This window comes from Mytilus californianus, unplaced genomic scaffold (assembly GCF_021869535.1).
Source record: "Mytilus californianus isolate M0D057914Y unplaced genomic scaffold, xbMytCali1.0.p SCAF_7, whole genome shotgun sequence".
NCBI classification, from domain to species: Eukaryota; Metazoa; Mollusca; class Bivalvia; order Mytilida; family Mytilidae; genus Mytilus; species Mytilus californianus.
Window position 1 is genome coordinate 61,675,829 of NW_026262723.1, and position 15,219 is coordinate 61,691,047.

Consider the following 15,219-nt stretch of genomic DNA (forward strand, 5'->3'; position numbering starts at 1 on the left):
CATCACGATTAAATGGTTTCACTTATTTAAGCTCTTTTACCGTTAAAGCATCTAACTCAATTTCTATAGATAATACGATTTATGTTTGTCCTTATGTCTTACCCACTTTACTGTTTGCATGAAGGGCAACATGCATCTCACCCGTAGAAGAAAACAATTGAGGTGGGAAGCATATCATTCTGTCATTGTCAGGTGATGTTCTTCCTTTGGCGTCATAATTTAAGTGAGTTGGCTGGGAATCGAATTTGACATATACGTCATATGACGTAACACAATTTGGAACGTCCTGTACTGGATGGACTGACACACAAACGTAGTCCCCATTGTCACGATAGAAAAAAGAGTGATAAAAGAGATAAGAAGCATCCCCTTCCGTGTAGACAGGTAAATTCTGAGAAAATTGCAAAGCTTGAGTAGTTTGGTTAATTGCAACCTTGGTTGGAATAAAATTTTCTTTATTTTTATCTTTTAAAAACAATTTATGGACGTTTGACGTAACTAAAGCTGTGTCTGTTCTACCGGCTATATACACATTTTGCGGGAAATTAGCAATCTACAATACAAAATAAAATACATTAATATTTGGTACTTGACATGCAATTTACCAAAATACATAATCATGATAATTGTTTAATAATAAACACAGTACTAAAAGCGCTATTTTCAGTTGTTTGGCATACTAGCACTCCAAATAGATAAACGCGTTTAAAACAATTGTCATAAAAAAATAATTTGGAAATTGTTAAGATTAAGTATTCTTACTCCAAGTGAAGTTATGTCATTCATATCACCTAGTCTCATAGGAATTGTCGAAATCTGGAGTATACCATTGGGTACTTCATTAAAGGCTTGAATATCCCATTTGTATCTTCCACCTCTCTCTTGAAGTGTTGCTTTAAATATGTAAAGATTTACATGTTTTGTTTTGAAGGTTGTTTTACAGCCTTTACATATCATATTCAATCCTTGGTCATTGATCACTTGCAACGTTGCGTCGATTGATGTATCTGTTAGTGATGCCTGAAAATATTGACCAAAATAATTACTTATTACATCAAACCTATTTAATAAAATTTGAGGCAACAATAGGTCACCGATGTTCAATCTCATAAATCCATTAAGAAGATACAAATCAAGGTAAAAAAACTGAGGGAATCGCAAGAATTCAAAAAGGAGCGAGACCTGGTGCGTTGAATGGGTAAGCGTCTCCTGCTATGCATGCATTTTCTGCCATGATAATCCATACTAAGTCAAAATGTCGAATCTGCGAATAGGGCACAATCGGTAATTTTACGATTTGTCTTTCCAACTGTTTTGATTCGAGCGCAACTGATGGGTCTTCTGTAGACTTAACGTACGTCTGGCGTACAACATTATAAGCCTGGTATCTTTGATGAGTTTTAGAGATCATTGTGTCATTACACTTATGTAGTGTCCGATTTCTAATGTTCTTCTTCATTATTCTGTTTAAGAAGTTTTTGTGTAAGGAGCACACCCTGTGACCGTTATGGAATAACCGTTTCACAGATAATATCGGATATGTTCCTTATGTCGGAATTACAATCCACTTTCTTTTTCACCACGAATGTGACCTAACGATTTAGACTATTTACCGGATTTGTAATAACATGAGCAAACGACTGGGGCCACATGTGGAGCAGGATCTGCTTACCCTTCCGGAGCACCTGAGATCACCCCAAGTTTTTGGTGGAGTTCGTGTTGCTTAGTCTTTAGTTTTCTATGTTGTGTCTTGTGTACTATTATTTGTCTGTTTGTCTTTTTATATTTTAGCCATGGCGTTGTCAGTTTATTTTCGATCTATGAGTTTGACTGTCCCTCTTCTGTGTTTGAAGTCTACATAATGTGAGTGAACATGAAATAGTTAACAATTGGAAAAGTAAAATTGTTATCATAGTATTGCATCATCTACATAATAAAGCGGTAGCAATTTCATTTTAAATTTTTCGAGTTTCGTAAACAAACAAATTAGATTAAGATTTTATACCGGTTTAAGGCATGGATAGCTGGAGATTGTTACCCTGTCGACGCACCCGGGATCGCTCCTTTTGGAGTTGATGTGATTCAATCAGTTTTTGGTTTGTTAGCTGAATTTGTATCTTCTTAATCCAGCTACGAGATTTGAATATGGGTAAAATACTGTTGCCTTGATTAATTTATGATCGCACACTTTAAAATTCGAAACATATACCATATCAATTCTTTTTTTTTATGTTTACCTCTGTCATGAAACCTTCGTAACAATACCACAATTTTGATGACTCAGGTTATAGTTATCGATTGTCATAAAGGTTTCTAGGTATGTACTGAACCAAGTCTTCTTAATTGTAAAGTTGATGTCAATTCTGAAAAGTTTTTCCGGACATCATTAAATTTACTTATGAATTATATATGTTTCACAGATAATCAGTATCATAATCACTTGTACAAGTAATTCCGTCCTCTTTTCTTTGATTTTCGAAATCATTGAATGTGACGTATCACCGGAGGTTGGCTGCCACTTACTGAGCAGGAACTACATTCTACAGCATAAGAGTCCACCACGAAGTTTTGGTACTTTTCGATTTGGTCAAAGTTTTGTTTTCTGTGGAGAGTCTTATGGATGATGCTTTTTTTTTAGTTTGTCTTTTTTCAAGGTGTTTTCTAGCTTTCTTCAACAAACAGTTTTTGGTTGTCCCTTTGATTTTTTCTGTATTTTGAATTATTTACTAGTAATTTCCTTTTAAAACATTAAAATATATATCAGAAAATGTGATATAGTTTTGTTCGAATTGAAAGTGTATGTGTGTGATATCGACTTTAAAGTCATATGTCTCTTCAAATTTATCAAAAAAGCTGAATATGTTTCATATACTAGAATGGCCCAGTTTTACTATAAAATATGTGTACATAGTTTTTCTGTTAAAATATTATGCTTTTTTGTCCTAATCTTTAGAAATGAACTGCTATTGAATTAAAGTCTTCCCGTTGTCCTATTCGCCGACAAATTCTTTTCAGTATCCAGTGACCTTAGCCACGACACCTTTCGTCAGAAATTCGACAACCACACAGCGTAAGTACAAAGGAAAAAAAAAACAGTGATAAAAGAAAATTAATAAACGTGGAAAAAAGATTCTGACACAAAAAAAAAATCAATACACCAATTCAATAATTGGTATGACAAATTTAATAAGCAAGTGGGTACGCGTGAAAAATTAAAAGAAAATACGTCGCTCTATCATCTCACTTATTTTTTACATGCTCCATGATTCTATGTGGAATGTTTATCAATATGTAAAGATCGATAAACTTCGGCACAAAGGCTCGAAAATGAGTGAAATATTTATTTGTCGATTATATGATATTGTTTCATAATAAATGTAAAAAAAACGTGCTCAGAGGACTTAGTTTAATATATATGTATGCATTAGTTCAATCACTTCCTTAACATTATAATAACCAGAAACTCGATCCATATGACTTTGAATAAATTTCAATGTACATTCTAGAGACCACGAATTTAAACTTTGGAAGTCGCAACCGTTAACCTTAATATGAGAATTCAGAAATCGTCACACACACCGTAATTATGTAAGCATTAGTTAAACATGAAGTCAATAAGAATCTATGTTCAGGACTTCAACAATTCATAGTATATATAATAACCGTGATTAAAAGCTATTGTTTTATTGTGTAAATGTATCTGTATTTTTTTCTTTGAATACGAAACATAATTGCTTCTCATGATGTATATTTAAAAAACAAATTAATACCAATATTTGTTTCCCCTCAAACTCGGCGTGTGAAATTCTCGCCCTCAATAGATATAGTCCAGTGCGCTCCTCGGGTGTTAATTCACCATCTTCCATTGTTTTGTAAGCATCATCTCCGTACATGTTTGCAAAAAAATCTACTTGTTTTCTTGCGTCAGCAGTTGTTGCAGATATCAATGGCAAACTCTTTTCCGAAAAAGTTGATGTCAGTGTTACTCCAACAATAGCAGACAACAATGTCATAATAGCTGAAAATATAATTGATTCCAATTCACTTTACTACAACATGGACAAGATTGCAATCTAACGTTAAAAATAAATGAAATCAACAGACGACCAAACGACCTTTTTAAACGGCCTCTCAGTTCAAACTGGTATGTAAGTAACTGCTAGTAGTCCTTTGTTAATTTAGGTTGATAATTGTCATTTTGCTAAGTTTCTTCTGTTATCTATTCTAAAATCGGACTCGGACTTCTTTTAAACCGAATTTTACTGTGCGTATTGCTGTGTTTGTTTATTCCACATTGGCTAGAGGTATAGGAGGAGGGTTGAGATCTCACAAAACATGTTTAATCCCGCTGCATTTTAGCGCCTGTACGAAATTAGGAAACTCTGGTCTTTGTTAGTCTTATATGTTTTTTGTTTTTGGTTCATTTATATGTTTTAGAGTTTAGTGTGACATCCATTTTCCCTGAACTAGTATACATTATTGTATTGATAAAGCTCGCCTCCGGGTGCTGTATTTTCACGCTGTGTTGAAGACCCATTGGTGGCCTTGGACTGCTTGTTGCTCTTTGGTCGGGTTGATGTCTCTTTAACGCATTCCCCGTTTCCATTCTCAATTTTATTAAAGTACCCGAGTCTATACTTGAAGAATAGTTATATTAATGAAACAACAAAAGTCAACCAAAAGACGCAATAATCTGACATTAACAACAAGTTTTTAAAACTGGCACAAGAAAAAAACAAACAAAAAAACCCACATGGAAACAGCGATAACCACTGACACAATGCCTTATAAGGGACGAGAGCATGAACCTGTCTTATGGTTTAATTAGCTGTTTTTATGAACTAAATCTCCTTTTTATATCTATCTATGGAAGTGCATTGTCAAGTTTTTCCTTTTCTCATAATATATTGCAAGATGGCAAAAAACCATTAGTTTAGCATTAATATAAAAGCATCAAATCTAATACTAGTAACCAGCTCCAAATATTAATGTTTTTTTCAACATTCATTGCATATTGTTATAATAGCTAAATATGTAATGTAAGAACAAAACAGGTTCTGATTAGCGATAAACTGAGATAATAGGAGAAGTTTTCAAATAAAAGTTATTGGGCGAACAAGGTTGTATAGCACGCAACATCCCTTTCACCAACAAAGACACACACATATATGATAGTCCCTGTTCAATTTATCTAAGTTGTTACTGTAAGATAATCTACAAGACTTACAAAATAAGTCTTATTCTCTAAAATATTAGCAAATTAACACTGTAATAAGATTAATAAGATCTTTGAATATTTTTTTAATCCTTACTAATAATGATTTTGTTATTAAAGAAATATAGTATAACTGAATATATATTCTTATAGAGTTATGAACGCTAATGGTTCTACATCTGCTCGATACTTATATTTTGGCATTGCACAAGGTCATGTATTTCTCAAACTGTTTATAACGTCTTATCACTAAATCCATTGGATGTGCACTGATTGATTTTTATCAGTTGTTTTTGGCTTCGAACTAGTTTTTAGTAACTGCAAGTACTCTTAGATATGTACTTTGTGTCCTAACGTTTTTGATATTGTATTTATTTGTCAATAATAAAGAGTTAAGCTTTTTTCAGCATGATTTAATAGTTTGTTTTTATGTTGAAATGCAACACCACTGTCCCAGGTTAGGAGGATTGAACTCTCGCTAAAAGTGTAACACTGCCAGATTCTGTATGTGCCTGTCCCAAGTCAGGAACCTGTAATTCAGTTGTTGTTGTTGGTCATTTATTGTTTTGTACATTTGTTGGTTTTCTCGTTTGCATTGTTTTACATTTTATCATTTCAGGACCTTTTATAGCTTATTAAACGGTATAGGGTTTGTAAATTGTTGACGTCAATACGATGAATTATAGTTGCTTACATCTAAGTCATTTGGTCTCTGTTGGATAAATGTCCAATTGGCAATATTACCCCATCTTCTAATTTTATGCTGAACACAATTGAGCTTTCCTAATAAATACTTCTTTAAACAAGTTTCTCAGTCTTACTTAATACAACTGAACAGTGAATTCCGTCTCACATTTCAATAAATAGAATATCAATATATTACATAACCTTTCATATAACGGTATATTAGACAAAAGTTATCAAATAATAGAATAATACTTGTTTGTTACTTCTCATAATTCAGTATCATCACTTTTAATTCTTTTATTATAAAATTTTCTAGCATTTTGAAATATAGTTCTCACCAGCTGAAGTCGAGTCTAAATGAGGGTCTGAACTATCGAACAAACCATTGGTTAATAATGCAGTTTCACTTGCGTTTTTGAAACTTGTAGCAAGATTTGTTAGTGCATTGGATCCTGAAGTCTGTAAAACAAATGCAACGAATTAAATTATATTATAAACAAGATGATGTGGTATGATTGCCAATGAGACAACTCTCCATCCAAGTCACAACGTGTAAGAAGTAAACACTAACAAACTAACCAACTAAATTATTAATCATAGTGACATGTGTTTTTCACAAAATAGTATATAATACAGTGAAATATAAAAACCATTCGTTAATAATGCAGTTTCACTTGCGTTTTTGAAACTTGTAGCAAGATTTATTAGTGCATTGGATCCTGAAGTCTGTAAACAAATGCAACGAATTAAATTATATTATAAATAAGGTGATGTGATATGAGTGCCAATGAGACAACTCTCCATCCAAGTCACAATGTGTAAAAAGTAAACACTAACTATCTAACCAACTAAATTATTTATTATAGTGACATGTGTTTTTCACAAAAGGGTATATAATACAGTGAAATATAAAAAAACAATAATTAGAACACCCGACCCTTTGGGTCTATAAGTCACTTTATTCATTAATGGCAATGGTATGACGAACAAAATAAATCAATTTTATCGAAAATTTTCATATAAAAACTTTTTTCTTTTACTGAAAGCTTGCAATAGATATTTAGCAGTTTTTCACGGATGTTGACATAGTAAATATTTAAACTGTTCATCTTTTGAGAGTATACATAAATTTTCAATTTGTGAGAAATGTTGAATTCGTAGATTGTTGTAAAAATTATGAGGAAATAGAATTCGTTTTCCACACAGTTATCATAACACATTTTACACAACCTGTCATCTTCTGCTTCATTTACAAAACGACCAGTTTCTAACCTGAGTGGAAGAATGCCACACCTGAGCTGCGGTATTATGGACAATTTGTTACGGTTAAGATTAAGTTCTATGTAATGTTCACAGCTGTATTCTGATTTTATAAGTCTGTATGTTCGAAGTTACGGAAAGTTCGTTAAACCTTTCCCCAAATCTGCGGAGCATTTTTCTTTTAGTACTGTTTTGCACATAAGTAAATCACATGTGTTTTTTGTAATAAAGTTGTTCTCCAATCCTATAAATGACATAAAGTTTTTCACTTCAGATGACCAATTGTTCGTACACCTTTCGTAGTCCCAAGTAAAGACGACTTTACATACACAAGTTTGTTCCAATAACTTATAATATTGCATCATCGTCGTTCCTTTGCGTTCACCCAATCAACTTCACCGTTTATTGCCAATGTCAGTACAAATTTATGGACGCCAAGAAAATAACGAATTGTTTTGTTCTGAATTTGATTCAAACAAGCGAAGTCTTTGTATCCCCAGATCGAAAAGCTATAGTTCAGCACTGGTACTAAACACGATGTAAAAAGTTTCTCAAAAGTTTTCATTCCGAAGTCTTTTAAATGATGAATCTTGGAGCTGACCCTTCCTAATGCTCTACCTCCAGCTTCCGATAGTCTATTTGCATTATCTTTAAAGTCCTAAAGGTCGTGAAAAGTTACACCGAGGTATTTGTATGTATTAGTAATTTGAAGTAGATTGTCACCAATTTTGAACTGGAATTCACTTCATTTAGATCGAGACGGACGAAAATGCATAACTTTTGTTTTCTCTATATTTATCAAAACACGCCATCGCTTGCACCCCTCGTGGACTTTATCAAGCATACATTGCATGTCAGTTTCGGATGATGCCAATAAGACGATGTCCTCCGCATATAAAAATAACGAAAGCGTGGAGTCACCAATATTTACACCAAGTCCGAGACTGTTCACTTCCTGTAACAGGTCGTTGATAAAAATTGAAAATAACGTTGGAGATAAATTATCCCCTTGTTTACCCCCAGAACTACATAAAAACCACTGCGAAAAGTCTATTGTTCACACGAACACAAGCAGAAGTACTAACGTAAATGTTTTTAATTGAGTTGTACATTTTCCAATCAATGTTATTTAACAAATTTCGGTCAATAAAATCGAACGCTTTCTTAAGATCAATGAAAGTTGCGAATGAAGTCTTGTGGTTTCTCGATACAGCATTAAGAGTAAATACATGATCCTCACATGATCGATCGGAGCGAAAACCATTTTGTTCGTCTGCTAAAATATAGTTGGACTCTATATAGGATGATATTCGACTGCTGATGAATGCACTGTAAATTTTTGATATACAAGAAAGTAAACTAATTCCTCGGTAATTGAGAAGTACACGTGTATCTGAAGATTTGTCTTTTAGAATCGGACAAAGGATAGCCTGTCTCCAAACAGACGGAATGATAGTTGTTTCGAAAATCAATTGAAACAATGAATGAATCACGGACACTACAGGTTCATATTTCAGTACTTCGTACGGAATACTATCTATACCGAAACTTTTGCCGGTTTTTTCTTTTGTACACAAGCCGTCTAATTTCTTCGATGGTTATGGTCGTATTTAGTTTCAGATTTTTCATTATAAAGCGGGTCAAGCATTTTGTCCTCCAATGATGATTTATGTGTTGATGCTTGCCTGTGAAATCCATCGTCGAAGTTTGAAGCAGCATTGTTCATATTGTATATGTTCTGAAAGTCCGTTTTCTATTTATTCAATATAGTTTCATCATCCGTGAGAATCGTTCCATCTTCGCCGTATACCTCAATCGGGATTTTCTGGCATCTACGAGGTCCAAGTTTTTTTTATTTTGTCCCAAAAGTCATTAGGGTATGTAGTTGTCATGTTTTCAACTTCAGCACAAAACGAATGTCTTTATTGTCGTTAACATCACTTTAAAATGCCATTTCGTCAATAATTATATTAAACAAATCTGAATATATATTATCCATATTAGTCTGAGTTTCTCTCGTGGTTTCTATTTTGTATATCAAAGTTTGCAAGACAGTTTTACGCATATTCGACGCTAGGAAATCATTTGGGATCGAGTCAAATTTGTATCGTTTCGGCAAAGAACATGTAGCTTGGCAGGATTCTTTAGCTTCCTCGTAAGTATTGAATTCTGTTAATATAATGGAGTGATCAGGGACTTTACTTCCTCTTCCAAGAAACTCCAATAAATTAAACTTTCTTACTATTTATCGTGTTGTAATAACTTTAAATGACTGTATAGTTTTAAAGCGTCATGCGGAACGCAAATATAGTCCACTACTGATTTTCCTCTACCTGAAACACAAGTTAAGTCATCATGTACAGGGTCATACCTTCCGTTCGAAACACACATTTTTGACTCATTAAAAAATTCTATGAAGGATTTCCCATGTTGATTTGTAATTTTATCTAGATTTTGACGTAAAATTAACACAAAAAAATCCTTCAAAGCTACCGTCAATCAGTTCATAGTTATATTCGTTCATTATCCATTGTTTTAGTAGGAGTTCGACTCCACCCGAATCTTTGGAGCATTTCGATGAATGCAATTTCTTTTTAATACTTTCCATGTATACCCGTCTACTTGTAAATTGTCAGCTGATTTCAGGTGTGTTTCGCTTACACTAAAAATGTCAGCATCGATGCTATATACAATGTTTTTTCTTAATAAATTATTGTTCTGTATCCATCCACAAGCGTTCACGTTCAAATGTCTGACCTTAATAACGCCATTGCGTCGGGTAATATACAATCTGTGCGCGCCGCCTTGCGAGTTTTGAGCATCCATATTTACTGTTGGGTTGTCCCCGTTGTCATTTGTTTCCTCATTTCGTTTTCGCAGTAAAGCACCCGTTTCCCGTCATTCTGTATGCTTTCCCCTGTGAGAGTTCTCGAAGTATCATACGCGTGTTTGTTTCCAATAACTTTTCAACTCTGGACTTTGCACTTTGAATGAAAATGTTATTAAAATATTCGTCGTTTTTCAGCTTGTGCTTATTTCGTAGTATCATTATTTTTTTGTTGTGCGTTTTGAACACTGCCTTTCACAAGTCCTGGTTTACTGGGTATCCTTTGCTTTAGACGCGTTAACACTAGATGACATATCTCCACCCAATTTACGTATAACTTCGTTCATTTTACCCGTTAAATTCTCTTCGTCCGTGTGCGGTAGACTTTTTTTAAGGCTGTCTGTACTATCCATTTTTGTTTGTTTACAATCGGGGCGGGGTGTCTCACCTTCTGAGGATCTAATTTGTTGGGTCTAGATTTTCAGGTGTTTGACAACACAGTTACCACCACAATATATGAGGTTTATTCCACAACAATATCAGCTTCATAATACTGTTTATATCATGCGTTAATGCCTTTTTATCACTCAACATTTTTTCACAACTGTTGTAATGTCCGCCATGTTTAATATGTGTCAATTAACAATTGACGGGTGCCACATGTGGAGCAGGATCTGCTTACCCTTCCGGAGCACCTGAGATCACCCCCAGTTTTTGGTGGGGTTCGTGTTGCTTAGTCTTTAGTTTTTCTATGTTGTGTCATCTGTACTATTATTTGTCTGTTAGTCTTTTTATTTTTGGCCATGGCGTTGTCAGTTTGTTTTCGATCTATGAGTTTGACTGTCCCTCTGGTATCTTTCGTCCCTCTTTTATAGGTCAAAGAACGGCCTTCAACACGGACCCTTAGCTCACATCGAACAGCATGCTATAAAGAGCCCCAAAATGACTAGTGTAAAACAATCCAAAAAGGAAAACCAACGGTCTAATCTATATAAAAAACGAGAAACCAGAAACACTTATGAACAATACCAATAAACGACAACCACGGAACACCAGGCTCCTGACTTAGGATAGATGCATACAAATGCAGCGGGTTTAAACGTTTTAACAGGCGCCAACCTTCGCCCTAACCTTAAACAGTAGTGTAACATTACAACATAAAGAGACACCCTATACAATATCAATTTAAATAGCTTAACTCGATCGGTGGAGGTTGGCGCCTGTTAAAACGTTTAAAAACGCTGCATTTTTAAGCACCTGTCCTACGTTAGGAGCCTGTTGTTCAGGTGTTGTTGGTGTGGTTCATAAGTGTTTCTCGTTTCTCATTTTTTATATAGATTAGACCGTTGGTTTTCCTGTTTGAATTGTTTTACACTAGTCTTATTGGGGCCCTTTTTAGCTTGCTGTTCGGTGTGAGTCAAGGCTCCGTGTTGAAGGCCGTACTTTGACCTATATTTGATTACTTTTTCAACATTGAGACTTGGATGGATAGTTGTCTCATTGGCACTCATACCACATTTTCTTATTTATATACACTGAACGAATAAGTTTGATCTATGACACAATATAAATACAATATTAATAAAAAAAGATGTAGATCAATGTAAAAAAAAAACTACGTTAACCTGGGACAAAATGGCGTCAAATAAAGTAACGTACACAGGTAAAGTCAAATATAATAATTTTGTTGTTAGGAGTACGGCAACATTTTTTACAAAATAAATAAATTTGTTGTTCACAGTACGAGTACAGAAGTGGAAATTTATCGTCATACTAAATACAGGTGGTACATAGTGAGACGAGATATAACACAAAATAAGTAAACATTGAATAACAGAAATGCATTACAAATTGTGTCAATAGGTCAAATTAACATGAAAGTACAATTTGATATTAAGCTGTTTATGCAAAGCTTTTTTTAAAATAATTTCGGTGAACATTTCTAAATATCAATATTCACACTTTCATTTGGAATGAACTAATTTCTTTTCATGTTTCTTCTTTTTTTTTATTTCGGAGAATGCGAAATATGCTTACTTACATATAAAAATCTACATGCATCTCTTGATTTGAACTCTTAAATTTTTTGCAATTAAAATCATTTTATAAGACTTACCCCGGCAAAGTTATTAACTAGTTTATTGTTACTGAGTGCAGTGGCGAATGCACTGGTTGCCATTTCTGTCATGTAAAAAGTTAAGTCATCCGACATTAACTTAACTTCCATTTCTTTTGTCAAATTCTCAACAGCCTTGAAAAAAATGATTAAGTTTAAAATACTTAGTAATTCTAATTTGCATATAAGACGACCTTGATTCGGATAACTGTTAGGTATTTGAAAATACATTTTTCCTTACAAAAGTTTGACTGTGAGCTTTTCCTATCAAAGCAAATTAACGGGAGATCTTTATACGTTTAGGCAGCATACTTATAATGATTTTGTTTGAACTGTATAAAGTTGACAATTATTGAATCAGTATTTAACATAAACATACTCACTCGCTCAAAGCAAATATACCTACCTGTACAATAACCACCTTAACAGGATCTTGATAATATTTTATCAGATCATTCAATATGTCGTTATATGGTTTCGTTCCATTTTTTGTGGCTTCCAATAATCCAGAAACCCATTCTAACGGGTTGTCGGTGGTATTAAACGTCTCTGGTTGTATAGGCTAAAAAAATATAAGTTACACTATAAGTAACTTTTTTGTACACCGATAAAAATAATAATTGCTAGTTGACATGCATATTTTTATCCAGTGACTCCAATTTTATAACGTCTAATTTTCATAAAGATTATATCTTCTTTCTCTAACTTTTTAAATGTAAGGCATTATTTAATTGTATTATTATCATTATTCTTTGTACTGTTTTGTTGTATTTGTTTCTGTTGTCGGATTATTTAGGTTTCCATTTTTGCTAGTGTACCAATATGAAAATTAGGAGATGTGGTTTGATTGCCAATGAGACAACTATCCACCAAAGTTCAAATGAAGTGGATGTAAGCAGTTATAGGGAACCGTATGGCCTTCAACAATGAGAAAAACCCATACAGTATAGTCGGCTATAAAAGGCCCTGACATGAAAAGTATGAAACAATTCAGTTGAATAAACTAAGGGCCTAATTTATAACAAAACAATTTACGAAAAACAAATATGACAGACATGAACCAACGACAATCATTGAACTACAGGCTTCTGACTTGGGACAGGCACATATAGAATGTGGCTGGGTTAAACATGTTTGTGAGCGCTCATCCCTTTTCTAACCTGGGACTGTGGTGTAACAGTTCAACATAAGAACAAACTATAAAAATCAGTTGAAAAAGAGTTAGCTCATCAGATCGATACAAAGAAAAACATCAAACAAAAACACAAACAGGACGTGGTAGGGTATATATCATCCCTCATCCCTTACAACAAAAAGGACACTAAGTTCAGATCCGGGAGTAATCGCAGTTACTGACAGCTAGTTCAAGACCAATTACAACTAATAATAACTAAAAAAATATGTATCTAAGACTAAAATATCAATCAGTACACAACCAACATCCAATGGATTTAGTGTAAAGACGTCATTAACAGTCAGAGAAAAACATGATCTTGTGCAATTCCAAAATATAGGTATCGACAGATTGTAGTATCGTGAAAGTATATATGTACAATAATATTTAATATGGTTTTAATTTCCTGATAACAAAATCAATATTTATACCAATAAAAACAATATTCAAAGATTTCATTACAGTGTTGAATAGGTAACCTTTTATAATACGTTTATTTAAAGGATTGATAAGTTTACCCGTATCGTATCTAAATTTCCGGGCTCGGCTTACAACAGCAACGTAAAATTAAGATGTGATATTCCTTTGAAATAAGTTTTCTACAGGTACAGCCAAACTTGCAAACCAAATCTTTATATCTATGGAAGAATTTAGTAAAGGATTTAAGTTATTTGAGGTAATCCCTGATTTGAGTTGGGATATATAAACACCGTAAGACGGTTTGGGATATCGCAGACTTCGAATAAGTATTTCAATATTTCCAAATAAATTTCTACTAATCTAATGTCACACTATTTAGAAAGCAACATTTTTTAAAACATGAGTATGTGTGTTAGCGATAACACATGTTATGACCTCATAATTTTGATGTTTTTTTTATATAGCAATAATGAAAAATATTAATACTCAAAGACATTTGTATAATCTGCTATTTTGTGATATTCTAATCATTTGATATCTTACTGGTTCAATGTTACTTCTATATAAATGTGTGCGTATGGAAGCACCAATGTATCTATTTCAAAAGTTTAAACTGAAATCAGATAATAACATGAATAATCCTTACTCCTTGAGAGGTGTTACTCAAGGTAATCTGATAGTTCCTAAGCCAAAAGCTGAGCGGTTTAAGAAATCTTTTGTTTATTCTGGATCAGTGTTATGAAATGGACTACCACACAAAATACGTAAAGCCCAAAACACTTTTACTTTTAAACAAAGTATCAAGAGGTACTTGACACAGTCCTGATAAGATTATAATTTCTACAATGTATTATTTTGATATGTATATTTTTAACTTTTTATTTTATATTATTTTTTTATTCTATACTACATGTACCTCTTGAACAGTTTTATATCTTATCATGTAAATAAGAATACATTGAACTACTCGACTGTTAATCAACTGTAATGTGTAAATATCTGTTTTTGATGGTATTGTAATTTGTATGGCCTCAGGGAAGATTAGTTTGTTGTTACTAACTGTGTTTACCCTCTTGAAATAAAGAATTCATTATCATTATCATAATCATTATTATTATAATTATTATTATTATTATTAATATTATCATTGGAACATTAATAAGTACATCTTATTGACCGGGCCCGATTTGGTGGTGTTACATCTTACAAAGTCTATCCGAATTCTTTTGCAAGGAATTCCGCTAAGACCGATGATAGAGGACATCTTACATTTGCAGTGAGCTGAGAGTTTTTTTAGGTTGCGTGTTGAAGGCCTCACTATGACTTTGAGATGAAAAACAGCCATAAAAACGCTGTTCCTTTGCTTTTTGTGTGTTTTTTTGCTATGCATGTACTGATTTGGAGTCATGGATGGATACCCCATCTCTTTTGTTTTTCTATTGTCTTATAACGGTGCGTTTTACTTTCTTATAAACGCAGTTACAGCAACACTTCATATCTTTTAAAATATCAAATATCTT

The 15,219-nt window shown here is 33.3% G+C and overlaps 1 protein-coding gene across 26 annotated transcripts in view; it reads right to left on the reverse strand.

Annotated features, from left to right (window-relative positions):
• LOC127707479 (polycystin family receptor for egg jelly-like) overlaps positions 1–15,219 on the reverse strand; it is a 97,784-nt gene that overhangs the window by 27,151 nt on the left and 55,414 nt on the right. For 25 of the 26 annotated variants that reach the window (XR_007984937.1, XM_052212025.1, XM_052212044.1 and 22 more), the window contains 6 exons: positions 12,512–12,667; positions 12,106–12,240; positions 6,241–6,361; positions 3,771–4,018; positions 763–1,020; positions 103–553 (listed from right to left, as the gene is read on the reverse strand). Coding sequence is in view for 25 of the 26 variants with exons in the window: in XM_052212025.1 (XP_052067985.1) it covers positions 103–553; positions 763–1,020; positions 3,771–4,018; positions 6,241–6,361; positions 12,106–12,240; positions 12,512–12,667 (1,369 nt within the window). In the remaining variant the exon portion in view is untranslated. Of the gene's footprint in view, positions 1–102; positions 1,021–3,770; positions 4,019–6,240; positions 6,362–12,105; positions 12,241–12,511; positions 12,668–15,219 lie in introns of those variants that run through there. The other variant, XM_052212046.1, reaches the window with a different exon arrangement.